Source organism: Synchiropus splendidus, chromosome 17 (genome assembly GCF_027744825.2).
Source record: "Synchiropus splendidus isolate RoL2022-P1 chromosome 17, RoL_Sspl_1.0, whole genome shotgun sequence".
NCBI lineage: Eukaryota > Metazoa > Chordata > Actinopteri > Syngnathiformes > Callionymidae > Synchiropus > Synchiropus splendidus.
In genome coordinates this window covers 6,159,422-6,186,083 of record NC_071350.1, presented here as the reverse complement: position 1 = coordinate 6,186,083, position 26,662 = coordinate 6,159,422, and the positions used below count along the sequence as shown (strand labels likewise).

Below are 26,662 nucleotides of genomic sequence, written 5' to 3'. Positions count from 1 at the left end.
TCCAGACCTCTGAAGCAGAGTGAAGTGATATAAACACTGTCCTGGAAAATATCTGCAAGAAGAATCAGATAATTAAGAACAGTCAACACCAATAAGTGTCGACTCCCAGACACACAAAGCATAGTTCGTGGTTATGAGTGGAAGTAACAACAATGAAAATAATTCTGCAGGCTGACTGGAAAAAAGAGACAATAAGTGGAAGACGGGGGGTTTTATGGGAGTGGTGGAGCCTTTGTGTTCTACGTCTGACGTAGAGCTGGCAAAACTTGAGCAGTGTGAGGACATATTCTGATTAACAGTTCATTCAGCAAGTATGTATGGTTTACTCTTAGTATGGTTTTGGCATGGTGCGGTGGTGCTCCTCGCAGTGGAAACCAGGAAGACTTTAGAAACAAATGTAAAATGTATTCTTCAACAGGCAAATACAAGAAATTATGTAAAGCAATTTTCAGAGCATTGCTCCTATTAATTCTTTACTTTACATTAATTAATTGAATTTAAATAGCAGCAAGCTTTAAAAAAAACAAATAATACAAAGCTAAACTTCACTCATGATCATATTCATAGTCACTGTCGATCGGTCTGTGAAGGCATTTCTACGTTTACAAAAGTGGCTCAGTGACTAAAGCGATTTGCAGAGCATTGTAGAACAAAAACCTTTCGAGAATCGTGCTGCCTGTGTTACAATTTGTCCCTGTAGGGTTGCCATAAAACATGGCGAAACGAGAGACGCTTCTGCGCCTGCGCGCGCAAGCGTGCACCAATCGCGCTGCTTCTCCTGTGTGTTTTCATGACGGCGACGAATGTTATCGGTAGTTCTATGCTACTACTGCGACTCAGTCGTCCTCTCACCGCACTCGGTCAATTGCTCCATACGTTTGTGACGCCTGCCACGTTGCCAAGACAAAGCCTTAACGCCACATGCAGAGTACTGCACCAGCGTGGACGCCAGAAGACGAGCATGTCGTGCACACCGTGGGCCGACAGGATAGTGTGGGTGGATCTTGAGGCAAGTTCTGCTGGTACCACCTCTTTGGTTTAGTGCTCCACGATGCTTTCATTGATAAATCGATTGTTCCTGTATTATACCCATGTCAAAGGCTGCGGAAATTCCCTGTGTATGTCGGTGATTATCGAGAAATACTGTACAATATTGAGCCTTACTCAATGCAACCAGACTTCATATAAGTATAATAATACTGTTGGTTAAAATACACCTGTTACTCCAAAATGATTGAAGATGAAAATGTGACTTGATTTATTTGCAAAGAGAAAGTCGCTATGTGGGAAAATTAAGCACTTTCAAGAATTTCTTCATAGTTTGTTACTATCACAAATGTGTAGCTGTCAAGTCAATTCAATGACACACAACGCCCACCATATATCCGGTGACATCGCCGTCCTCCAGACCACCAAAGCAACAACTCTGGATATTTTTCATTTCTTAACAACCAAGCATGTGGACAAGACTGTGCACGTCAGCTGGTTTGGACCCACGAGGAAGTTGAGGCTTTGAGAGGGTTTCACTTTTTTTTCCATTCAGCATGTGAAAGGCGTCTGATGTCATATCAAAGACCAGTGTCTTCTGCAAGCGTGTTGGCATCGGAGCTTAAAATATCGGAAATAGGACTCTGGCAAGTTGTGTGGAGATAAAAGCTTGTGGAGGCCTGACACATCTGTGCTAAGCCTCAATTTATATTCCACCTCAGTCGATATGATATATATGATATATGTGTCAGGATATTGATTTGAACTCTGTGGTGAGGCCATTAATCTGAAAATAACTTGTATAACAAATACAACAGAGTGAATAATAAAACAACGTGTTTTTGTTTTCCTGCAGATGACTGGACTTGACATTGACAAGGACCAGATTATTGAGATGGCATGTATTATCACAGATTCCAAGCTGAATGTCCTGGCTGAGGTAAAGCTGTCACTGCTCTGTGTCTACTTCATCGTGTAAATTCCACTGTTGTTTGTTGCCAGGGGCCCAATCTGATAATCAAGCAGCCGGATGAGCTGCTGGATACAATGTCGGACTGGTGTAAAGAGCATCATGGGATGGTAAGCTGTATTGACAGTGAGTTGAGCTGAGAAGAATCTGAAAAGGTCCTATTTTCACACACCCAGTTGGCATTCTGTCGCCTGAAATTTTCACAGATTGTTTTTCTCAACGGTCCCCAGTCAAGCACACCTAAATGGGGCAGAACACATAACTCTCATGATGATCCTATGATAGACTCCTCATGTTTGAGATGTGAGTGAATTTCAACCCACAATCACCTCTGAAAAAGTATGTAATATATAGATGAAATAAACATTTATATATTCAGTTCCATGAAGCTCAGACTCGACCCAGTGAACGGAAATCACTAGATTTCCAATCTGGTATCAGAGTGTGATGCTGAAACTGTACTGAATTTCTGAATTGAATTTCCACACAATCGTTGTTCACTATTTGTCACAGATTTTGATGAATGAATGGACGGCAGCAGCAGCTGTGCGTGTTGTGTTGAGGGGTGTACTTCATTGAGCAATCAATCACAAATAATGATCGAGGAAAAAAAAGTACAATTTTAGTTCAGAACATAATCATTTGAACCCCAGAACTAAAAACGTCTGTCTCCTGTCTGTATGTTCCTCTCCTCTCCAACTTGGAAACGGTGCAGTGCGTAGTCAAGTCAAAGCTGTTGTCTTGCTCTCTGCCTACAACAGAATACAGCCTCACTCGTCCCCTCGACTCGGGGTGGCTGTCAGACGACATATGCTCTTGGAGTACTTGGATAGTCACATGCCCACGAATGTTGCTCAGACTGAAGTTACAGTCGTCCACCATCTTCTTATGTAGTCACTATCCATAGCTTTATATTTTGGTTTGTCATAATGGAGCAATGCTGCCTTTCATAATTTTGCCACATTTGCACCCAAAGTTGACTCCTGCTTGTTATTTAATGCTAGATTATATGAGGTTTCGAAGACAGTTTCTGCAAGACAGATCTTCCAGCATTCTGTAGCAACGGCTAGAGTATGATAGACATAGCACCATCCACTCTTTTCAGAGTGGTTAAAAGATTGGACTGTTTTTACAGCATTGTATGTTCGGCAAGTACAGTAGCTGAAATCTTGTATGTCTGTGTTCGCGTTTAATTATTTAGTTGCAAGCAGGATGTATAGGTATTTTAAGCAGTATAGTAAATTAAAATTGTGAAATCTTCTTTCCAGTCAGGTCTGACACAGGCTGTTCGGGACAGTACCATCTCATTGGAAGATGCAGAGTATCAGTTCCTGTCCTTTGTCAGACAGCATACACCACCCGGACAGTGTCCTCTGGCCGGTGAGCCGATTTTCTTGCGCAGCTGGTCTTTGTTCTCCAAACAGTTGTTGCGGACATATATGTTCAGTTAGTTTGGACAGAAATTCCAACAAATGCAATGTTGGACATGATGTACTTCAGACAAATGCAATAAATAACAATTAAGTGTTATGTGCCCCCAAATCCGAGTATTACCTTGTATTTTATTCATATTCAGTGTAAGAGCACAAATATACATACCATTTTCAGAAAATCACTTTTGTTTTACAGATGCTTAGTGCGGTGAATATGCGTCGGGCTTTGTAAACAATAAGCGCAAGATTGATGGACAGGTGGCAGCCCAGTATTGACATTGCTTTGTTTCCGTGTTTTGTTTCCTTTTTTTGTCGTGCCCACAAACTTGCATCTTTTCTATTAATGAATTTAAATCTATGAAGGGTTCTTCGTTCTTGTCAGGAAACTCTGTTCATGAGGACAGGCGCTTCTTGATGAAGCACATGCCGCAGTTTGTTCACCACCTCCACTACAGGATTGTTGATGTCAGTACCATCAAGGAACTGACCAGGTAATTCCATTGATCTCAAGGTTTATTCTTTCTTTTCTTGGATTCCATTTATTTGTGTAACTTGAATTCTTTCAGACGGTGGTTTCCAGGAGATTATAAGACTATCCCCCGAAAAAAGGCTACTCACAGGTAACTCCAATGTTGTGCCATTATTATCACATTTTCACAGCAGACCTGTGCTGTGTAACCTCTACACCAGGGGTTCTTAACCTTTTTGATCTTGGGGCCCACCTCTCCCAGATCAAATTGGCCCAGGGCCCATACAAGTAATAGAACAGATTCATTACTCTTGATTTCGTTTGTGATGAATAACCATTTTTAAACAACGTACACGTAAACAAACCAAAACATTAATTAATAATAACTAATAATGATTATTTCACAATTGGCTTGGCTTTCCAAATGTGACATTCGGCCTGGCGGGTGTCGCTAAGCTGTAGCTGCGCTAACAGCCTGCTGCTGAGGAACCAGTGGTTTCACTTTCGAGAGCCTGGAAAACTCTCTGTGCTGGTCTTCTAAAGAGCGTACAGTGGAACCTCAGTTCTCGACCACAATCCGTTCCAGAATGCGTTCCAAGCCTTAAAAGAGGCTTTTGTAGGAGTGAATGTAGAGTGTCTGCTGCAGGTGCGCTGTTCCTCTATGTGTGTGGCCGCTGCATGTGGGAGGGGTTGCCGAGTGAGTGACGTCTCTCCAGAAGTGAAGAGGTGCCCGGTGCGTGTCCAGCTCTGAATGTGCGCTTCTGTGCAGTTTGGCTGTGACAAAGTCATAAACCAAGTAACGCTCTGCCCCAGACTCGCCTCATCCCTGTCCCAGCTCCAGCCCACAACAGGACATCAAACCCTGGAGTGCGCTCCAGCCTCGGAGGTGTGGAGAGCGAGCACCTCCCCTGTGACACTCTACCACGGTCCAGTGTGGAGACAGGAAAGGTTTTACACCTCAATATGAAGAAAAAACAGACAGTAAATGTAGCTAACGGGACACGTCTGCATACAGAAGCTGCATTATACACAATAACAACGCGCGTCGTGGGTCAGCTGATTGGTCTGCACACATCATGTTTTTTCTGGCTTTTTTCGGGGGCGTTCGAGTTCTGGATTTTCGTTCTAAACCCGAAGCAAAAAAATGTCTAATTTTTTGTTCGAACTCCGATTTGTTCAAATTCCGGGACGTTCGAAAACCGAGTTACCACTGTACTTGAATTTGTGGTGTTGACGCCTTTTAACATGACTCTACTTAACTTGGGATGCTGGAGAACAGCCAATGAGGAGGCGGAATCTACAATGAGCCAACCAAGGTGTTTGCTTATAACTCAGCTTGCTACGCTGACATCAACGCAACAGCACTTTGGCAACATAGATAGTGTTTCTGGGATATCATAATGGTTGGTTTTTAAAGTAATCAAAAAAACTCTCTCACAAGGTAACAACTTTTCTTGCAAGCACACACAAATATCTACAGTGTCTTTCCTGAAACTTCTTTTGCAGTTATGTTTTTCCTGTGTCACAGAGCTCTGGATGACATCAGAGAGAGCATCACGGAGTTGCAGTTCTATAGAGCGAATGTCTTCAAGACCTCCACTGATAAGGAAGACTGACGACAAATGAAGAAATGAAAGCGTCTATCTCACAAAATGTTTTTTTTCAGTCAGCGTTCCACTCTTTTTTTGAAAATCTACGATGTTCTAGATCAAAATATTGGGGAAAAACAGTATTTTTTTTATATTGATTTGGGCTTAATCACATCTTCATTTACCTGTGTGCAGTGGTCTACATGCACACAACACATCTGTGTTTGACAAAGATGAAAGGAAGAGTTGCTGTCTGCAGTCATTCTCCTAAAGTTACAGTTAGTGTATTTTCACCTGAAAACTGTATATCATCATCATTAGAACAATAAAATGGTTCCACTGGTTCCAAATATGTTGCTGATTGGAATGTTGCACCTATGACTAAACTAGAGGCATGTTGCATGAAAGCAGAGTGCACAGTTCTCCAGAAGGCCCTCCCTTACAAGGCAGCGTCCTATAGGACGGAGGGTGAGCAACATTCACGCTATGCTGGGATGCTCCCCTACGTATCTGGTGAAAGCTCAGTGTAGGGCCCTTATGCTGCTAAAGTGCTGGGGAGAACTGTGTTTAGGATGTCCTCAGTAAATAACTGCGCGGGGTTCAATAAATCCTAACAAAAGTTTTCAGGCTTAACTGAAGAAGAGACATATTCCTCAAGCCAAGTAAAACTGACCCAGAAATCACTCACCCTGCCATCGATCACAGCTCACACACCAGTGTACCATGACTCTGAAAGTTGCATTCTTTTCCAAGTCAGGGAAACAAATACTGATATAAGCGTATGAGCTGGAAAAAGGCCAAATTTAAAATGAAGTAACTGTCATAAATCTGGAATGAAGTACAGTGCAAATATATATTCACAACTCGCTCAAACCACCACATATATATCCAAATAGTTCATTATGAGGCATGGTATTTAGCCTGTATCTCATGTAATTGCTGCAGTCCGCCTACCAGGCTGGCATCTGTGTGGAGGACGCCATCATCTACCTCCTCCACACATCTCTCTCTCTCACCTGGAGAAGGCTGGGATCACTGTGAGGATTATGTTCTTTGAGTCCTCCAGTGCTTTCAACACCATCTAGTTGACTTGGGGGGACAAGCTGAGTCATGCTGGTGTGGACCACCACCTCACAAGCTGGATACTGGACTACCTGACCAATCGAGCCCAGTATGTGAGGACTGGGGATTGTGTGTGGACATGCTGCTTTGCGGCACAGGGGCATCACAGGGCACGGTCCTCCTTACTTCACCTTCTACCACGCTGACTTTGCCCACAACACCCCATCCTGCCACCTGCAGAATCAGTCTCATTAAGGATGGAGACGACAGAGAGTAACAGGGAACTGACGCAGGACTTAGTGGATGGTGCCTGAAAAACCACCTCCAGATCAACACGAGTAAAACCATGAAGCTGGTGTTTGACCTCTGCAGATGCCAACATTCTCCACCACAATAAAAGTCTGTCTGTACATTATCACCCCATATATATATATATATATATAAATAATTTTAATATTATTTATTATTTTCATAAATGTGACATGCATCTATTGCTTTCTTTCTTTTTTTATATTCTGACAGCTTACTGTCTTAAATCAGCTTCTCTTCTCGGGATCAACCTAAATATTAAAGACATCACAGTTCTTACGCGTTATGGTGGTCCGAATGTATCAGCACATCCTCCTATCTACTCTAGAGGTCCCCCTTTAATTCTGTGGCATCCTCAGCTCATGCAGGGAAGAAGAGGCAGCACACACACACTTCCACTGCACTTGCTTCTCTCTATTTATAGAGACTCCCTCGCCCCCCCCTTTCTTACACACAACATGTTGAGGGAGAGTTAAATGAGGGGTCAGCTGCTGGAGTAAGAAGGATGCTGACACTGTAGACTCCGTCACTGCGCTTCACTCAGACCGGACGTGCAACTGGAAAGTCTGCCATTCTGACAGTCTACATACAAACTCTTTTTCAGGATATGTCCATATAAGATTTTGAAATGCCTTCATCAATTCCTGCCTGTCTCCTCTTAGGTACGTTTATTCACAATTCACAATTTATGCATGGTATGGTGTCTGGTTGGTTGCCTGCAAGTCAATATGTGCTCAGACAGATGGTCCGTCTTCACTCGAGTGTCACTGTGATGATGGATCACATCACAGTGGTTAGGCCACCAGTCTAGTTTGGGGTTGTGAAGTTGATCCTTGAAGGCTTGGGGTGGTGCAGCTTTTGTTTGAAGTTAAAATCAGGGAGGCCTGGGTAGTGTTAAGAATCTCTCAATTCAGTTCACAGGATTCCAGCTGGTCATCAACCACTTGGGACCTGGTGTCCACATATGGAATCACAGTGGCCCAATGTAATACAGAATCATGGAATTGGTCGCTAAAAACAGAATGTGCTGGAATATAGTGGAATATGACATCATAACATTTTCTTTTTTTTTTAAGCAAAACGTGTTTCACTTGAGAGTGGCTGCAGTAAAGAGGTACAAAAAATATGGTGTTGATCGTTCTGCCTGTGGTGCATTTGAAGCTTGTGCTTTTAAGGGGCACTGTCGATGACACACAAAAAAAGAGTTTTTCATGTTCATTTTGTGAATACAGTTTGCAAAGTGCTTTGCAGACAGACAGTATTTCAAAGTTTGCGTCTCCTCTGGTTGGCTGTTTCAGAGTCTGGGAGCCCCAACAGGCTAGGTTCTGTCGTCCCCAGGGTTTTGACTTCCATTGCAGATGTAATTAAAAGAAATAATATTTGCATGAAATATGCTATTTTGGGGTCATGAATTCTGTTTGTCTAGAGCCTAAATAGCATTACATCTTATCTTTGTTGAGTGCAAGACTTAGGGGTGCTGTGTTGGACACTTTTTGGTCTGCCAAAGCATCCTTCTCCCATTTCTGAAACTTGTTTTATGAAAAACAATCTCTATGAATACAAGTAAAAAATAAAGGATATGAGGCAGGAAAAATAAACTGCACAAATAAAAAAAATCACAAGTCTTCTACAGGCTTCAGATGTGTCTGAAACGTACAGAATCTCCAGCTCTATATTGGGGGCCTAGTTGATCTATGGCATTATAGATGTGTAAAAATAACACGCTGTAAGTTAGAGTTTGAACATAAGATTTCCACCAACAAGCAAAAACTTCTTTTGGGCTTCACCGTTGGTAACTTGAACAATGATCTGCAAGTGCTCAACTTGGTCTCCAACGAGACGTCGCCAGCTGGGAAAACAGATGCCGTCAAATGTCCAAGCACCACATGAGCTAACAAGCAGACTTATGGTGAAAATGTAGAATGAGCAGCAGCAACCACCGAACATCCCAAAGCCTCACCTAAGTTATTATGACTATTCTAGTATTCTGTGGAAAGACTTCATTACTCCTCAACTGCAGCGTTCCAGTACTACATCTTCCCGCTAACTAGTAGCTTGTTAAGTATGCTGCTAACGCTAGCTCTTGTGACGTTAGACTTTCCTCTTCTAAAATACTCTCGCTCTACGAACTAGTCTCGGAACAATGTCTGAAAATATCATTTCATGTGGTATGTTATGTCTCAATAGTGTAACTAACTTTTAATCATACTCTGTTGCTAAGTTGAGTTCTTTCTGTCCAACGGGGATGTTGCTACGATACAGCGGTGAAGTTGGATAGCTATTGGATATTCGACGGCTCCATCACTATTGGTGTGGACTGCTGTTGCTTTACCAAGTAGTGATAGTAGACATGGTCCCTGACAGACCCTCTTTTGCATGAGAGTTGATAGCCCTTGAATTGGTGGAATATAGCAAGGGAACACAGTAGTATGTAATGGATGCTGTCATAGGCCAGTATGGGAGCACTTTGAGGAAAGGCCCATAACTCAATTTTTTTCTTTTTAGTTTTGTCATAAAACATGCAACCAAAGAAAGAAAATGAAAATGCAGATTGGATGATTTATTTCTCATTTTATTTATGAGTCAATAATAATCTGTAGAGTGAACATTAAAAAAAATGCATTTTGGTTCTCAATTTGTAAAATTCAAATTGAACAATTTTAATGCAGTAGCTTTCGTGAATGAGATCTTAACATTTAACACTTTCACACTGCGGGTTCTGTCTCTGGTGGTCTGAGTTTGATACGCCCCCTGCTGTGCAGCTTTGCACCTCTGCACCTCAGGCAATGTCCCGTTTTTTCTCCTCAGCTGGTGGCGCTCTGCGAAGCACGAAGCACGTCTCAAGGAAGTCATCATGAGCCACGCGACAACCTATTTAGCACCATCGGATTGACCACCTCTGACCACGTCTGTGACAGCATGTGGCGTTTCATAGCCAAAACAATACATGAAAGAGTCTTGTCATGTTAATTTTACAAGAAAATAACGAAAACAAGCTGCGAAATACGGTGCGTCTTGATTGATCCACGCTGCTCTCACAACACATGGAACACAGTGAGAGACATTACTGACGGATCGAGAAGGTTTTAATCATTTAAGTACAGAGCCACACGTCAGAAATGACCAAATGAATAGTCTGGTGATCTTCGGTAACTTGGGAAAATCATGTCTTTACTCTTCACAGTCCTCATGCAGACAGCTGCTATGCGGCAAGACCACAGCAGTGAAAACAGTTACTGTAGAGCGCAGCATTATTCATTGAAGCAAATCTGTCTGTCAATAAAATCAGGTGTTTACCAGCATTATAAAGGGAAAACACATGCATCATCAAACACCCATACACATAGCAAGTCACGAACCGCTGCGCTCCTGTTTCCCAGCACCTGCAGCTCCTGGCTGCACACCTCAGTGTTCAGGGAGTTTGCAAAGTTGTTTATGAATGATGTAGAATGTGATCAGACCTTTCACTGCCCGGCATTTATCATGTTTGTGTGGAGTCGTGCTGCACGTTATTTCCGTGTGCAGCGCTACTCTTTTCAGGAAAATTGGAAATTTGGTGCTACTTTTTGATCTCTCCATCTAAAATAGGATCAATGCATGGAAACATGTTAGTTAAATATTTTGACAAGACAAGGGGCCATGTTGGAATCTTTTTTGCTATTATTACTTAATTTTTATTTTGTTTAAGAAGCCAAAGTGCTTCCTAAATATGTCTGTCCCCCTATTAATTTGCTTCAGACAGAGGGACACTTACTTTGGAAAAGCCTTGTGCACACAAAAGCATGGAATTCAGACTGTGTCTCTCATCGTTGATTCAGCACAAATTACAAGCAGTAACCATCTGTTAGCAGGAATGTACATTTGCACCACAGATAATAAGAGGCAGAACGCGAGGGAGGGCCACCTCACAGCCACATCATGAAGACACTTTGAGAGCAGAGTCTCTTCACGTTTGTCCTCCTTCATGTCAAACTGCCCTTTCGACTTGGCACCCATTGCGTCAATGTCAAACAACTCCCTCAGCACCAGTGTGCTCACCCCACATTAAGATTATTCACGCTGACAGAATCACGACTGGTTGGAGAGAACACATCCTCTTGCGCTCTAGATGGGCTGTAATCAGATCCAGCATTTACTTCCTCCTTTTCATATTGTCATTCTGATATTCATGAAGGAGGAACAAGTTTGCATGACAGTAGGGTGACAAGGCTGTGGGCACTGTAAGTTGACAGCATGAATGGAAGGAAAGCAGTTGCGTGAACTCATATGAGGTTGTGTTTGTCATTTATTCACGTGCGTGAGCAGGCACATGTAAAGTAGTGTTAAAGTAGATGAAAAAAACAGGCTGTGCAAAATGTTCATAACTATGAAATCTTTAGACCATATATATATATATATATATATATATTTACGGAGTAAAACGGCACAGTGCTGCTGGGCTGATCTTCTATCTGCACTCAAAAATAAATAGCTCTGGAAGCTTTCTGGAGCGCGGACACGCCAACATCACTCCATCACTCACTGAGGTGCAGGTGCTGCCTCCATGTAGCCTACGGGACACCCGACACACTCTAGTGTCTTGTGGTGGACAGGAGCTGGTTTTGGTTGTAATGTTAGTAGTTGTGGGGCTTATTTCAACGACTAACGTTTTATTCATGCTTGTTGAAAAAAATGGGTTAATTATAACTTAATTTTGTAAATTTGTGCATGTTTTTCTTTGTAGAAAATTACACATTTGTAAGCAGTTCCTCTGCATTCTTATTAAAAATGTTCATATTTGTTCCTTTCACACAGTGATTTTCTTCATACTTATATTTGTTAAATATAGGATAGAGCTCTACATTTACACAGCTGAGATTTTGCTTGGAAAAAAAAATAAAATAAAATAATAAATGAAAAATGTAACAGTAGCACACATGATCTTAGATATACATGTAAAACGATAGACAGTTATACTCGGGACCTCTGAGGATTCAGGATTGTTGTTGCATAACCTAGCTTCAAAAAAAAAAAAAATTGTCATTGAAAATGTTATGTTCAGGCGGTGAGGGCTGTTAAGCGCAGCAGCTGCCACATGTAACTTCTGAAGTAAATTTTAATATGTCTTTGCTACTTTTAAATTCAAGTGAATCAGTAAAGTCAGTTATCAGTAGTTGGATTAGTAAATGTGGCAACACCACTGGCGTCTGTGATTTGCCTGGACTAAGTCACTGAGTGCCTCGGAGGAGACTGACTGAGTCGGCCCATCCCCCCCTCCCTCTCCCTCCACCTCCTACCCCAGCCCTGCCACTGTTGACCCGGCTGTGATTTTCTTGATACTGATTCAAGTTGGCACAGCAAGCTTTAGCTTCAGGAATTTAACATTGCTTCCGACACGTCCTGTATTCCAGAAGACTCGTCCGCAGCATATCATCACTATAAATCTCAAACTGAATTAGCAAAAGAAATGGCTGACCGTGCAAAAAAAAGTCACACCAACAGCAACATTTGTTGATCTTGGAAATATTTCAACGGATCAATTTGATGAAATTTACATTTTCAAATATATATATATTTTTTATAAAGTCATCTACGTTGCAAACACTGCCTTCCAATACAGTTTTCTGTGTTTAAGGCAAAAGTCTTACTGTGGTGTGTGTGTGCTTGTTCAGCAAATACACCCAATAAAACAAAGTAGCCTATGCCTCAAGATGAAAGATTCAATCAATCCTCAGGAGGAAAGTTCCGTTTCATAGTAGCTCCTATGTTTTTTATGAATGTTTCTGACCCACCGAGTACGATCTGAGGCCAAGGGGGCCAGAATGAGGAGCAGGAGTGCAGGGGTCCCTGATTGACAATACAGTTATAACAGACAAAATACTATGACACTAGTAGTAATAAACTTACAGTCCCTCATATGTTATATTTACAGTGGATTGGTAACACCAAGTTGCATTGGAGTATGTGAACTTCGTGGCAAGTCAGGCAACACCTAAAGCCATGACCCATGCTGAAATCAAACCATATCCTTCAAGAAGTCACTGCTTGTTGTCAGACACAATACATGGCACAAAGCTGTCCAGTCACAGCATGCAGAAATATTAAAGAAGTTCAGACAAGTCAGCACTGACTTACATCATTGCATGACTTAGACGTCATGCAGAGAAGAACCAGAATCGTGAGTACTCTGCAGGATAGGTCTCTTCAACCAGCTAATGAAGGACACCAGCAAATTGTCAAAACTAAACCACTTCTAAGAAACAAGGAATGGTGTAGGTATTCCACATACAAGGAATACAAGGTATTGCAGATGTTAATCACAAAGCAGAAGGTGACAGTTGTCTCTCTTGTCAGAATCAGAATCAGAAAAACCCTATTAATCCCAAGGGAAATTGTGTTTGTAACATGCTCTGTACACAACATATCAACATTTAAAAAGAAATAATATTATAATGTGTAAAAAAGCTATACTAAAGAGCTTAGAAACAATGTGGACAATGTGCAAGAAAATGCAGCCCAAGAAGAATCCTTCATTGAGAAAATGCAGTTCAAGAAGAATGTTTGTTAATGCAACATACCAGTTATGTCCACTGAACCACTAAAAATGAGAACCAGAACAGAATCACCCTGGCATGGTGTAGGTGCAGACTTCTATTCCAATAGCTTTTCCAAGTAGTGAATATCTGTTTTTCATCATAGATGAGTACTCATGCTACCCACTTGCAGAGGTTATGAATTCAACTTCCACCAACACTGTCAACCAAGCGATGGAGGATGATTTTTCCATGTTGGCCATTGTGAAATAATCTTTTGAGTCATGGCAGGTAGAAGGTTAGAGCTCACTGGAGCATAGTCAAGCACAATGTGACGACACATTTGCCCTCCTTCATGAGATTATGGGAGAATTTTATAAAGCAATATATTGGAAAAAGAGCATCATCGTGTTGATTTTTTGAATAACTTAAAATCAATTACAAGAAAATAAATAAATGATGAAATCCCTCAATGTTGGTACGCGTCGCAGGAAAGGTTAGTAATCATGCTACGGGAAGCATAAAAGATTACCCAAGACAGGCTTTTAGCGAAGGGGGCATCTGGGCGTCTGCAAAACATGAAAAAATGGACACCCGATTCTCGACCGCCAGATGCTGCCATATACCAGCGTAATCTGGCGGCCAAGCTACGGTCGAGAATCGGGCGTCCATTTTTCATGTTTTGCAGACGCCCAGACGCCCCCCTCGCTAAAAGATTACCCAACATGACATGCTGAACTTAAGTACACTTCAGTACTTTTTAGCCTCGCTTAGAAAATATGAACCGAACACAAAACCCCAACATGGATGAAATCAATGATTTTTCTTCTTTTTTCATTTCTCAAGTTAGTTTTTTTTCTTTTGCTTCTTTTTTTCACTGTGAAGACTAATCTCCCCTCCTTCTGTTTGGCAGTTTGCCAAACTGGCCGCGTGAGTTGTCCAACTCTGAAATCTGAAAACATATTTTGGCATATTAAATTACAAGCAAGTGTAGTGGTGTTCTGTCTGCCCTGATCAAACAGTGTTCATAGAGCAGAACCGTGCTTCAGCAGGAGTAATTCTGTGTTATACTGAGGCAAACCTGTTTGCAAGGATGGCATATGTTGCCCCGGTAACTGACACAGAGGTGTGCTGATCCTGCTTCATGAAACTGAAAACCCAGAGGTGCTCACCTCCAACTCATCCTTTTCACTTTTTCTGAAAGATGCTGCAGGGAACAACACACGTTTGAGTACTGCTTAGCTCGGTTCCTTACAACTTGAAATCAGTGTTGTCTTCTTGGTCCCATTGTGGTTCAAGTAAACGCATGAGCTGCCAATACTTTTTGAGTCATTCTTTTGTCATGTTTTGGTGTCCTAAGTCTTGTGGATGTAATTATTTTTAACATATTAGGTTGGTCTTCATTTTAATGGGGTTGTAGAATTGTCTCTTTGAATTGTAGTTGCTCTGGTGACAGCTGTTTCCCCGTTATCTGCTACTGGTGCAGTGTGTCCTATAGATCGACATCATTCGCTTATTCCATCCTGGTTTCTGGATGAGTGGCTCGGTTGTGATACTGTCGCTGTAGTCATTACTGTGATCTCAGAGGGCTTGGTATTTGCTACTGGTACAGTTGTCTTCATCTCTACCTGAGCTATTTTTTTTCTCTTGAGGTAGAATTCAAACATTTACTTTCCTATGATCTTAGAGGGCTGTAAGTTGTAACCAAAGTAGTCTCATTGTTCTGATTCCAGACAGTGTTGAGGTTGCCAGTGTGCACTTGGTCTGTGCTGTATGCTGCCAGGACTCGCTTTTGGCCAAAGAGGATTGCCAGCATACAATACTGTAAGTGCAACATGGAGAAACCTTCAGCAGATTAAACCCCTGCCTTGTAATTTGGCTGCAGTTTTTGCTTTCATCATGGCAACATCCAATAGCTGCCGTGTTGTTTTGGTGGTATAAGAATTTTTTGGGCACAAAAAGTGCATTTTCCTAAATTAAATTTAAATTGTTCATCATGTAGAGTAAGAGTCAATCACAAATGCTTTGAATTGATGTCATCTCATTGATATTTTCAACTGTCACTTAAATGATGTTGTTCTGTGGTTCACTACAGTTATCCTCCTGGCTCAGCTGTCAACATGCGCAAAGACTGAGATGAAGAGGGTTGTTGGAGACAATGTGACTTTACCCTGCTACCATCAGTTCTGGGTGGGCGATGACCCCACTTTGGACATTGAATGGCTGCTCCTCAAACCAACCAACAGACAAAGAGTGGTAAGTGGTTCAAGAGTCTCTGAAAAAACACTTAATGTCGGCACGACAGTCAGCGATCAGCCAAAGATCTCTTGTTCCTGTTTGGTTCTTGAGAGTTCTCAAAAATCTTTTTGAGTACTCGGGTGTTCACAAATATACAAGCTGATACCTAAACTGAATACTGAATCATATCGTACATGAACGACAGCCAAAAGTAACTTCAGTGATTTAAGCTGATTTAAGCTTTGATAGCTAACGTACTTCTTCAGGTCATTTTTATTGTTATTTCCTACAAGAGGATTACAAGAGTATAGATACTCCACATCAATCATTCTTGTAATACACACACACACACACACACGTGAAACAAGCGAAAAAATGGAGTCGGAAAGTATTGGGAAGACAAATTTACAGTTGCTGACCACCATGCTACGATGCAAAGTGAGCTAAAAATGTCACTTAAAGAGCTGTACAACAAGATGGATGGGCTTCAGGAAACTGTTATGGGGCATCATGAAAGGCTGAATTTGCTGGGGGTGAACGCTCTGCACTACATTAATGGGTGGAACAACTCAAAACCGAACAGGACCAACTCCAAGCAGGGGGCATCACTCTCTTTATCATTTTTTTCTTGTCCAGAACTTCTCCATCATGAATAACTGTCACAGATTTGCAGCTGTCAAGTCAATTCAGTGACACACTACTGTCACCATATGTGGCAAATATATAAAACTGATTATTGTATTAAAACTGAGCGTCTTGCAGCCCTTTAGAAGGCGCTCGCAGCCCAACCATGGGCCTTGGATTGATGGTTAAGAATCAAGAATCACTGGTCTAGATCAGTGATTCTTAGCTATAGGGCCAGGGCCCATGGTTGAGCCACGAGCGCCTCCTCTCGACCACCATCCGTTCCAGAAGGCCGTTCGAGAAGCGAATTGTTCAAAATCTGAATCAATTTTTCCCATTACAATGAATGGAAAAAGAAACAATGCGTTCCAAGCCTTAAAATAGTCTTTTGTAGGAGTGAATGTAGAGTGTCTGCTGCAGGTGCGCTGTTCCTCTATGTGTGTGGCCGCTGCATGTGGGAGGGGTTGCCGAGTGAGTGACGTCTCTCCAGAAGTGAAGAGGTGCCCGGTGCGTGTCCAGCTCTGAATGTGCGCTTCTGTGCAGTCTGGCTGTGACAAACGTCCGAGACGTTCGAAAACTGAGGCACCACTGTATATTATTCTTATTTTATGATATTTAGACATTGTTTTATTATATTTATTTTATTCAAAATTGTATTAATGACAACTATCTTTTTGAAACAATGACAAGATTTGGCTTTGAAAATAACTTTGTGTCGTGATTATATTCCAATCATACATCTACGAACAAATAACAGATATTTGAAACCATTGAATTTACTCTGCAAGGTCGTCCTCTTAGCCCTCTGTTGTTTGTTATTGCTATTGAGCCTCTCAGATAAGAGCTGACAGAATGCTTTGACAGGAATACAGACAGGAAATAAAGAGCACAAAGTATCCTGATATGCCGATGACCTGCTCATTTACATGTGACAACCGGAGAGAGTAATTCCATTAATTCTAGATTTATTAAAACGATTTGGGAAAATATCAGGACATGAATTAACTCTTAAAGTATATTGCTAATATAGAGGCCACAAATGTTCCTTTTATAGTGCCAGGACTTTGCTTACTAGGTATTACTGTAACCAAAACATTTAGAGACCTTTTTCAACATAATTTTGTAACTATTGATGCAGGTTAAGGCAGATTTTTCCACTTGGTCCCCTATTCTGTCACTAATAGGTTTTTAATTCAATTAAAATGTGCTTCCAAAGATTTTATATCTGTTTCAGAGCTTAGCGATGCTCATTCCCATTTCATTTTTATAAAAGCTAAACTCAATAATATGAACATACATTTGAAATGGTAAACCCCCTCACCTGCCCCACACTCATCCTCTTCATGGCCCTCATTTCTGGCATCACCACCTGTCACTCATCTCTCACCACTGGATGGAATGCATGTGTTCGTTGATTGTTAGTTTGGCACTGAACCACACCTCATCTGCAATATAATACATAAAAATAAATCTAATATTATGCTAGTGCCGAGCCACAAATAACACATATTCTTCAAAATCATTACCAGTCCAAAGGACCAAATGACTGAATCACTTCATTCATTTTCTCTTGTTTCCATCAGGTGATCACATACTTTGCTGGGAGGGTTTTTGACCCAAATGAAGCAGGAAGTGGTCGTGTTGCGTTTGCTGGCGAGTACCTGAAGGGTGATGCATCCTTGATGATAAGTGACTTGTCTCTGCTTGACTCCGGAGATTACAGCTGCAAGGTCAAGACTGGTGCACAGTATCACTGGAGCACCATCACTCTCACTGTCATGGGTAAGTACGTAACATCTGATGCTAGGATCGGGTCCAAGTGTCTTAGTTTAGCAGGTGGAGTGCAGCCCCAAGTCTGGTCTTTTTTTTATTGACAAAAAAGAACCCTGCACCGAGGAGTGAAGAGGAAAGTGTAATGAGACCAGCTCTCAAAGACTTAATAAAATAATAAAAGTCTGGAGTGCCTCTTGTTCGGGTTGCGTCGCGTTAAAGAGCGAAGACTGGGGGGAAGCTCAATAGCACAATCGTAAGGGCGGTGAGGTGGCGTGGAAAGCACCCTCTCCTGATTCGGGTGGAACCATGGACAGATGAGGAGGCGCGAGAGACAGGACCAGGACCATGGACAATGGCAAACGTTTTAACCAGGGCATACCAAACATGGCTGAAGAAGAGGGTGAATAAATAGCTTGAAACTGGATATAGTTTTGGTGTGGTCTCCAGAGATGGTGACAAGCAGGTTTGGCTGTGTAACGTCTAGGAGCTGTCGTCAATGGTGCCCACAGAATTCTTTAGCAAAGCCTTCCTCAATGAAGCTTACGTCGGAGTTGGAGTTAACCAAGACATGTACCAGCATCAATTTAGAGCTAGAGATAGTAAGTGTGACAGGCAAGTTAATGCACAAAGGGTTAGGTCGACTCAGATGCCAGAGAAGAACAGAGGAAACTGGGACTGTTCTGGACAAACTGGACCGTGAGCGATCATGTGACTTTCGAGACCATGGCAGAGGCAGTTCCGATAAGTCATTTAGAATTTAAGGTTCATCCTAGGTTGAGACTTGCTCATGATTTTCAACACTCAGAGCAGCAGAGTAAACAGACCATAAAGCAGGTCAATTTCAACCAGATTCTCAAGCACTCAAAAATGAATACTGAACTGAGAAACCCAGGAGTCACTGTGACTAGACAGTACAGTGGTTTTCGAACGTCCTGGACTTTGAACAAAAATATTCTTTTGCTTTGGATTTCGAACGGAAATCTAGAACTTGAACTCCCCGAAAAAAGCCTGAAACGTGACGCTGACCCACGACGTGCTTTGTTATTGTGTATAACGCAGCCTCTGTATGCAGACGTGTCCTGTTAGCTACATTTACTGGCTGTTTTCTCTTCATATTGAGGTGTAAAACCTTTCCTGTCTCCACACTGGACCGTGGTAGAGTGTCACAGGGGAGGTGCTTGCTCTCCACACCTCCGAGGCTGGAGCTCACACTCCAGGGTTTGATGTCCTGTTGTGGGCTGGAGCTGGGACAGGGATGAGGCGAGTCTGGGACAGAGCGTGACTTGGTTTATGACTTTGTCACAGCCAAACTGCACAGAAGCGCACATTCAGAGCTGGACACGCACCGGGCACCTCTTCACTTCTGGAGAGACGTCACTCACTCAGCAACCCCTCCCACATGCAGCGGCCACACACATAGAGGAACAGCGCACCTGCAGCAGACACTCTACATTCACTCCTACAAAAGCCTATTTTAAGGCTTGGAACGCATTGTTTCTTTTTCCATTCATTATAATGGGAAAAATCGATTCAGATTTCGAACAAATCACTTCTTGAACGGCCTTCTGGAACGGATTGTGGTCGAGAACCGAGGTACCACTGTAGTTAGGATAAGGCTGAGGCAGTGTCCCGGAAAGGGAAGTCAAGCACACAAGTCATCTGATTCAACTGTCAAATTGAACTTCTACAATAAAGTTGACCAGTCACTTCTCTCTCAAGTAGCAAATTAATAACATAAGCACAATATCAATATCATCACACTGTCAGAAGCAAGAGGTTCGACCAGGAGATGAGCCAGTCTCATCAGCAAGGTTGAGGAGATGAGCTTACATCCACCACAAGTGTGCAAAACAATGGATATACTGATAATAAAAAGTTTGTATATCACCTTATTTAAACAAAAGCTCTTTTAATGTCTTGAAAATACTTTGCTGATCGTTATCTGTGTGCAGTTGTAACACAGCCCTCCCCCAAGATAGGGAGTGATGGCTGTTAAATATACTAAAATGGGGTAATACCACCACCTACTGTTAATTAAATACCTGCACTTTCACCCATCCTCATTGTATTGTGGGGAAACCTCATTCCCACTTGAACTGTTGAGGAGGTAAGAGGCTGGGCTCGCTCTAAGTAAATTATTGTTACAAAATATGTTGTCACTTAATGGTAAAACCTCATAAGGCCCTTATCACTACGATGAGGGATAGGTGTAACACTAAAGCGCAACCCAGCTGAATGTGTGGTTTTTTATTTTTTTGTATTTGTATATGTGTAGTTCAGCACTGGATGGTCACTGCCTGTAAATATTGCATTGTGGGAAACCCGATGCAGTGGTGTCCGAGCGAGAAATACATAATAAAAAGGTTAGACGGTTATTCAGATGAGGCAGTGCAACTACACAACTCAGGACACAGTTGGATTTGAAGGTTTTTAAGTCATGTTTTTTAGGAATTTGTGGGGCTGCTATCTGATAATGGTTTTCTCACTACACTGCCTGTAATGCTGTCTTTTCCTGCAACAGCTTTTGCAAAATCTTTGCAGTTGTTTGTGATTAAAAGTGTAAAAAGTGTTAAAAGTGTATTTATAGTCCAGCCTTGCTTTCATCTCCATTCAGATGCTCAGTGCTGCGAGTCATTCTTATTTCCTTACAGAAGTTTACACCTCCATAAACGTACATGGTTTGTCTCTGTTTTGCCCCTCAGTGAAGCCGTCTAAACCTCGCTGTTGGATGGAGGGCAAGTTATTAGAAGGTGGCAACGTGAAAATGAGATGCAAGTCCTCAGATGGCTCTGATCCCATCCACTACAAATGGGAGAAATTATTAGACAAGGGGAAGTACCCTGGTAAACCTCCTCCCACTCTGCTGATCGGTAAGTCAAACTACTCAGCATGTATGTCTTTCACCTATTCATCTGTCACTTTTTAAAGATGCCACGTCAGTTATCAGTTCCCTGACAAGGGTTTGTCAAAAGGAGAACATTTGTTCTGCTGATGTTCAGAGAAGATGACAGGTCCCTAGCTGGGGCAGGCCTCCATGGTTGGTGGTCTTCGTGTTGAACTTTCAATTCACTAAGATTCACTAAGAACCCTTTTTGCAGAACAATACGAGCACATAGTTTCTCTACAATAGAGAACTTCTACTAACTATGTGCTAGAACCTCACTGAGACAAATGTACACTACAATAGTGGGTGTGAAAATGTGGATCTCACTGACTGAGGAAATGAAGAACTCACACTGTTGGAGCGCCTTCAAGAAAATGGATCTGACACAGAAACTGCTAGATTACTCTGTCTCTTCCAAGAGTTACACACAAAGTGCTAAAACTGAAGCGACACCTCTGCACTGCACAACAAATAGAACTTACAGTAGTTCAATTTTAGTGGTGTTGTCTGGTAGCGTGCATCCAGGATAGGAACTAGATGTGGGTTCTGTGATCACACACTGCACTGCAGATGGATTTGGTGTGAGTTAGGGGAAATACCTGATTCCAAGAAGTATTCTTCCCTTCATATGTTTCATAGCCAACTTTCCTCGTAACCCTGAAACCACAAAGTGATGGAGGAGCACCAGACCCCATCTGCTGTGTAGCTGACAGTCTGTACTTTCGTCTAGACTCTAGAGGCATCAGAAGTAGATCAGCTGCTGGGCTGCCCTGAGGACAGAGCTGATGTGCTGCCCCCACTTCAAATACTGGTAGATGGTCATTCCCAGGATTCTGTGGCCAGAATTCTAGGGCACAGAGGTCCACTTTTCCAACGTCAACATATATCGTCATGGCATTGCCAAGCATTCACGGTGCAGAGTCTTAGAAGAGAAAGCCTGAAAAATGAGAGAACCAAAGACAAATGACAAACTGTGATGCTAAGTCACTCTGTGTTTATTGCGCGACTTTGGTGTGTTTATGATGTCAGAGTTCACTGTGAATACTCTCAGCAGACAAACAAAACCTTCCAAGACTGGAAAACTTCTGTTTGCCATGGAACAGGGGGCAGAATACCTGAAAGGACAAACATTGACCTCTGTTCTCAGTGGTGTGTACATTTATAAGAATAGCTTTAAGTCAATTACAGTGTCTTCTGTCTTCCTCTCTGTCTCTTTTTCTGTCCATTAAAAACACAATGGCCAGAAACCTAACCCTAAAGTAAGTGTTCTTAATCTCTCACTGTGACTGTCAGAAATGCAGCAAGCCGATTAGCAGATGACATTTGTGTCTCTGTGGATGTTCATGCATGAGCAGGAGCAGACTCCATTCTTCGCTGCTCTGACCCTCCTTGTGAACAGTAGTCCAAAGTGTTAATAAATAAAGCGTCATTGAGATTGATATTTGCTGCTTATTTGGAAATTGTATGACAAAGGAGAATGCATGAATAAAAAACCAAACAATCAGGTTTTATGCTACTGTATATGCCTCATCCTATGGGTCGTTCTCCAAGAGATCGACCTGACAGTCTCCAAAGTCCTCTAAGATCAAGTTCAAGAATAAAGTGTGGTGATTTGAGGCTCAGAAGAAGATTGCCAGGTTCTACCCATCTTACCCACCATTTTGTGTTTTTCCCAAAGTGACAGCAGACAACATCACACCGAGTGAGAAGGCGAAAGAAGGAGAATCTCTTTACTTACATTTGAGAAAACTGAGGCATATTCTGAAACTAGATGATAGAGTCCCATGAAACTTCCTGTGTGTCTTCATCAGGTAGTGTACTAAAGGTCTATATGGGTTTGTTTGCAGCCAAACTAAAACTCTGTCCAGCAGAGGCATTATTAAACAATACAAATTATGATGCATATGGCCTTCTTCAAAGGTCCTTGATTCTGAAAGTACTTGATATGTACCAGCAGGCTTGACTGCTGTGTTTAATTGTACAAGTAACATCTGACATATGACCCGCTCGACTTCCGTCCTCCTGTACTTACGACCCCGGCCAGCAGATGCTTTATTTTTATTCAGTGTCTGGCACCGCAGCACCTAGCAGCCTGGCATCGCGCGTATTCCAGCGATTTAATACAAATACGCAAAAATCAAACACAAACAAGAACGAAGAAACAAGGAAGTCCAAACACCAAAACACGGAGTGAAGAAGACAAAACGCTGGGAAGGGGAAAAACCCTTACATGTTTTTAGTTCCACGTTGTCACTTCCACTATTGCAGGGCACATTTGTCTCAGTGTGGTTCTAGCATATGGTTGGTAGAAGTTCCCTCGTCGTGCCTGCTCCTCCTCAACAGGAGTTAGTTAAAAAGGTTTTCATAGATGATCCAGTATAAACCAAGTATGACATTGTAATGCCAAGATCACCTGAAGTCACACTCCCGACTACGAAAGTGATTTCATTTTCAGGACATTTAATATGTTTATGTTTCGTTCTTGTTGTGGACAGCATATAGTTCACAGTTTTATTGATCTAAAGGGGTTTAGTACGTGGCAAAGGCATGTATCCAATACAGCGACAAGGGCTCCAGTGGATGATGCAGCATATATATATATATATATATATATATATATATATATATATATATATATGTATATAAAGTCTTCCAGTTATAGTCAGCCCTATGCCCATATAATCTCTCAAGTGTCTTACAATATGTGCTTTGAATTTCAGATTTAAAAGTTCCAGAGATTTTCACACTACGAAACTTGACCACAGAGAGCAGTGGAGTCTATAAATGCACTGCTACCAATGACGTGGGAGAGGAGAGCTGCACGGTCGATGTGGAGATGCACTGTTAGTGTCTCGACAACTATTTCATCAACAGCTATTCTCACTCTTTTATTTGCTTGACTACTTGTCTTCATGTGTGAGCAGATGTACAGGATACGGGAGCACTAGCAGGGGCTGTGGTCGGTGTTGCCTTCGGGGTCTTCCTCATCATCCTTACCATGTGGGTGGTTTTTCACAAGAAAGAGGTGAAAAAATACGAAGAAGATGAGGCCCCTAACGAAATCAGGTGAGGTCCATGGTTAGGAGAAGAATCATCCACAATACAAGTACGGGCACGGAGGGTCATACCAGGGCCAGCAAAACAACGAACTGATGCCGGTTGTCTTCTGGCGACGTTCAAGTAGTGGGCTTCGTGATCGGGAGATTAGGAGACTCAGATGTGTGTGTGTGTCTGTGTAACCTGTATGGCGGGAAAACAACCCCCAATCCTGGAAGAGAGGAGAGAGGAGCAGGAAGTTGTCTAAAACAATATGACCGGACGGAGGGGGTTCGTGACACTAGTCTCACAGTGAAGCAAACCCTCAATTAATTCACATACAAGCAGGAGGATGTTTGTGTGTTCTGCACTATTTTCAATTTTTGTGTGCGTTTGACGCATGGATGTTTTGTTTTTGCAAAACGAACAACACTTTTCAGAAGTGCTGGACTCAGTGCTAAAAGCTTTGTTTGCTCCTTTCATTGTAGGGAAGATGCTGAGGCGCCTAAGGTCAAAGTGATGAAGCCTAATTCCTTCTCCTCATCCCGCTCTGGTAGCTGTCACTCAGGAACATCTTCCACTCAGTCTATGGTACACAACATGACCACATGTGGACAGCTGACCAGTGTTCCTGCTGTGGCATCCATGAGGGAAAACCTCCAAACTTCATCCTTTTCACAGTCTACATCAAGCCAAACGCCAAGATCCCTCAACCCTGTTTGATGCACCATCAACTCCATACCAAGCCCTACCAAGAAGATTCTCCAGCAGAACCTGATCTGCACGGAAGCCACTTTATTATCCCCACCCAAACCAAAGTTTTCTCGACTGCTTAAAGGAGATGGCATGTTTCAATCAGGAATCTATGAATATGACCTCACTTCGTGTCTTCACTGCTTTTAGCTACATACCTGTATATAGGTATAACATATCTTTCTAATGGTAATGAAGTCGAGGTAACACAATAAGTTGCAGATGGTGTGGCGCCACAAAATGAGTCTTCACATTATGTGTTCAAAATAAAAAATCACGTCCAACATTCACGCATAAATCTGTCTGCATTCATGTAGGTATTAACAAGTATATACCTCTTAATCTGTCGAGCATTTGTGAAATGCATGATAAATTCACAATTGGACAAACTCATGTGGCCTTTACATCACTAGTGTAAAAATACAAGTGTCTAATAATAGTCCATATGTAAAATAAAAATCAATAAAATACATGTGTTCACGTGAACAAAGGATTCCAGTTAAAGCAACATAAACAAGCAGTTCCAGTATTCATGTTCCTTGAGCTTTTGTATATGGACAATTGTTCTGGTAGTATCAGTGGTCCACAGACATCCAGACACATTCCGTAAGGTTCTTTTTTTCACTTTTTTTTTTTTTTTTTACTCGGTGGCGATCGTTCATTGAATTGTCCAGGAAGAGAACAACAGCCAGCAGTCCAGACCAGAGTGGACATAGGAGTTACATTCACGCCCTGAGAGAACCGAGGACGAATGAAGAGCTCAGATGCTGAAATGACAGTGTTTGTACTGGATTTGTAAGCCATTCTTTGCGTGTACTGCTGGTCTTAGGTGGGTTATGAAATGTGGGGAACACATTTTTGAGATGCTAACAAACGTGTCCACTAGACATTTTATTGTTATTATTAAAGTTTTTATTATTTATTAAAGTATAGTGCATATAAAGCCAGTCAAACAGGTTAACTCTGACACGTCTGCTGACATTTGTCATACAGAAAAGAGTTGAGCCAGTTCAATGTCATTGGCAGTGTTGATGGATTGTCTGGTTTGTGCAAGTGTAACATGTCCCTTCAGCTGCTGCAGACTCCACTGAAGACCTGAGCCGGATGTTCAGAGACACAACCAGCATCAAGATTTCAGCAACCCTGGCAATCGTTCCAGAACTAGTTGAAGACTAGTTTCTTTCTCGAAATAAAAGTGTAAACAGACTTTATGGTGCTTTCGCTTTGATCGCGGTTTGTATGCTCCTCATTGAAACACACTAAGTCATGATGTAAAAAAAAGATTTAAAAAAGTTGCACCATTGTCTTTACAATTCTATATTCATGTTCTTTTTGTTGGTGAAGCTATTTATGAACGGTGTTCTGAAGCGTGCAGTCAAAATACAGTTTTATTATCTGGGTCATTCAGTCTTGCACAGGCTGAATGACGGAGTTCGATTTCTTATGTTGAATGAATGAATTAATTTTTTGTCGACAGCACGCACACAAACAGTTGCAATAACATTGCAGGATGTGTGTAGCTGCTTCGCCATCTGGTATAAGCATGTCTGTAGACATTTTAGGTCCAACTTTTCTGTTATGTTTCGCCAGAGTCATGGCCAGCAGTGACCCCTAAGTTGGATTTGGAATGCAAAAAATGCATTTTACTTTGCTTTCAGCATCCGGATGGCATTGCCGTATTACCTGCATTATAAGCTCAATGTTGTGTTTTGGTGCTGGCTTGACTCATCATGAAACAGATAAGGGTCCACTCAGAAGTGAAGTACTGACAATGACAGCAGGCAGGAGCTGGGAGAGTCACTGCCACGGCCATGCCTTGGCGTGCTCTGGTCTGGCCTCCAGTGCCAAGGTCCGCCTTTCTGCATAGGCCTGGTAGGTTTCCTCAACAGGTGTTTCTCCTGCCCTTTTGTCTTTGACAGCTGAGGAACTGGGGCCAGGAGCAGAGGTGGGGATGATGGAGGTCAGCACGATGGTGCCTGGTGGCACATGCCCCACCGCAGAACGACCAAACAGATCATCCATT

The 26,662-nt window shown here is 42.1% G+C and overlaps 2 protein-coding genes across 2 annotated transcripts; both read left to right on the top strand.

The window, feature by feature from the left end:
- The first annotated feature begins 743 nt into the window (after positions 1-743).
- On the top strand, positions 744-5,805 carry smfn (small fragment nuclease). The gene is made up of 7 exons (XM_053847370.1): positions 744-1,009; positions 1,844-1,927; positions 1,990-2,067; positions 3,226-3,337; positions 3,773-3,881; positions 3,957-4,010; positions 5,388-5,805. The coding sequence occupies exons 1-7, from the start codon at positions 791-793 to the stop codon at positions 5,473-5,475; spliced, it is 744 nt and encodes a 247-aa protein (XP_053703345.1). The 5' UTR covers positions 744-790; the 3' UTR covers positions 5,476-5,805.
- A 1,527-nt stretch (positions 5,806-7,332) lies between these two features.
- Positions 7,333-25,094, top strand: LOC128748736 (CXADR-like membrane protein). Its single transcript, XM_053847698.1, has 7 exons — positions 7,333-7,481; positions 15,427-15,587; positions 17,777-17,975; positions 20,669-20,836; positions 23,571-23,693; positions 23,775-23,916; positions 24,375-25,094. The coding sequence occupies exons 1-7, from the start codon at positions 7,448-7,450 to the stop codon at positions 24,607-24,609; spliced, it is 1,062 nt and encodes a 353-aa protein (XP_053703673.1). The 5' UTR covers positions 7,333-7,447; the 3' UTR covers positions 24,610-25,094.
- The last annotated feature ends 1,568 nt before the right edge of the window (positions 25,095-26,662 follow it).

Bases quoted from the DNA above. Each gene is read 5' to 3' on its own strand.
- smfn (XM_053847370.1), top strand. From the start codon at position 791: ATGACGGCGACGAATGTTATCGGTAGTTCTATGCTACTACTGCGACTC. The intron at 2,068-3,225 runs GTAAGCTGTATT...TCTTCTTTCCAG, and splicing joins GTAAAGAGCATCATGGGATG to TCAGGTCTGACACAGGCTGT. The intron at 3,338-3,772 runs GTGAGCCGATTT...CGTTCTTGTCAG, and splicing joins CGGACAGTGTCCTCTGGCCG to GAAACTCTGTTCATGAGGAC.
- LOC128748736 (XM_053847698.1), top strand. From the start codon at position 7,448: ATGCCTTCATCAATTCCTGCCTGTCTCCTCTTAG. The intron at 20,837-23,570 runs GTAAGTCAAACT...TTTGAATTTCAG, and splicing joins TCCTCCCACTCTGCTGATCG to ATTTAAAAGTTCCAGAGATT. The intron at 23,694-23,774 runs GTTAGTGTCTCG...ATGTGTGAGCAG, and splicing joins GGTCGATGTGGAGATGCACT to ATGTACAGGATACGGGAGCA.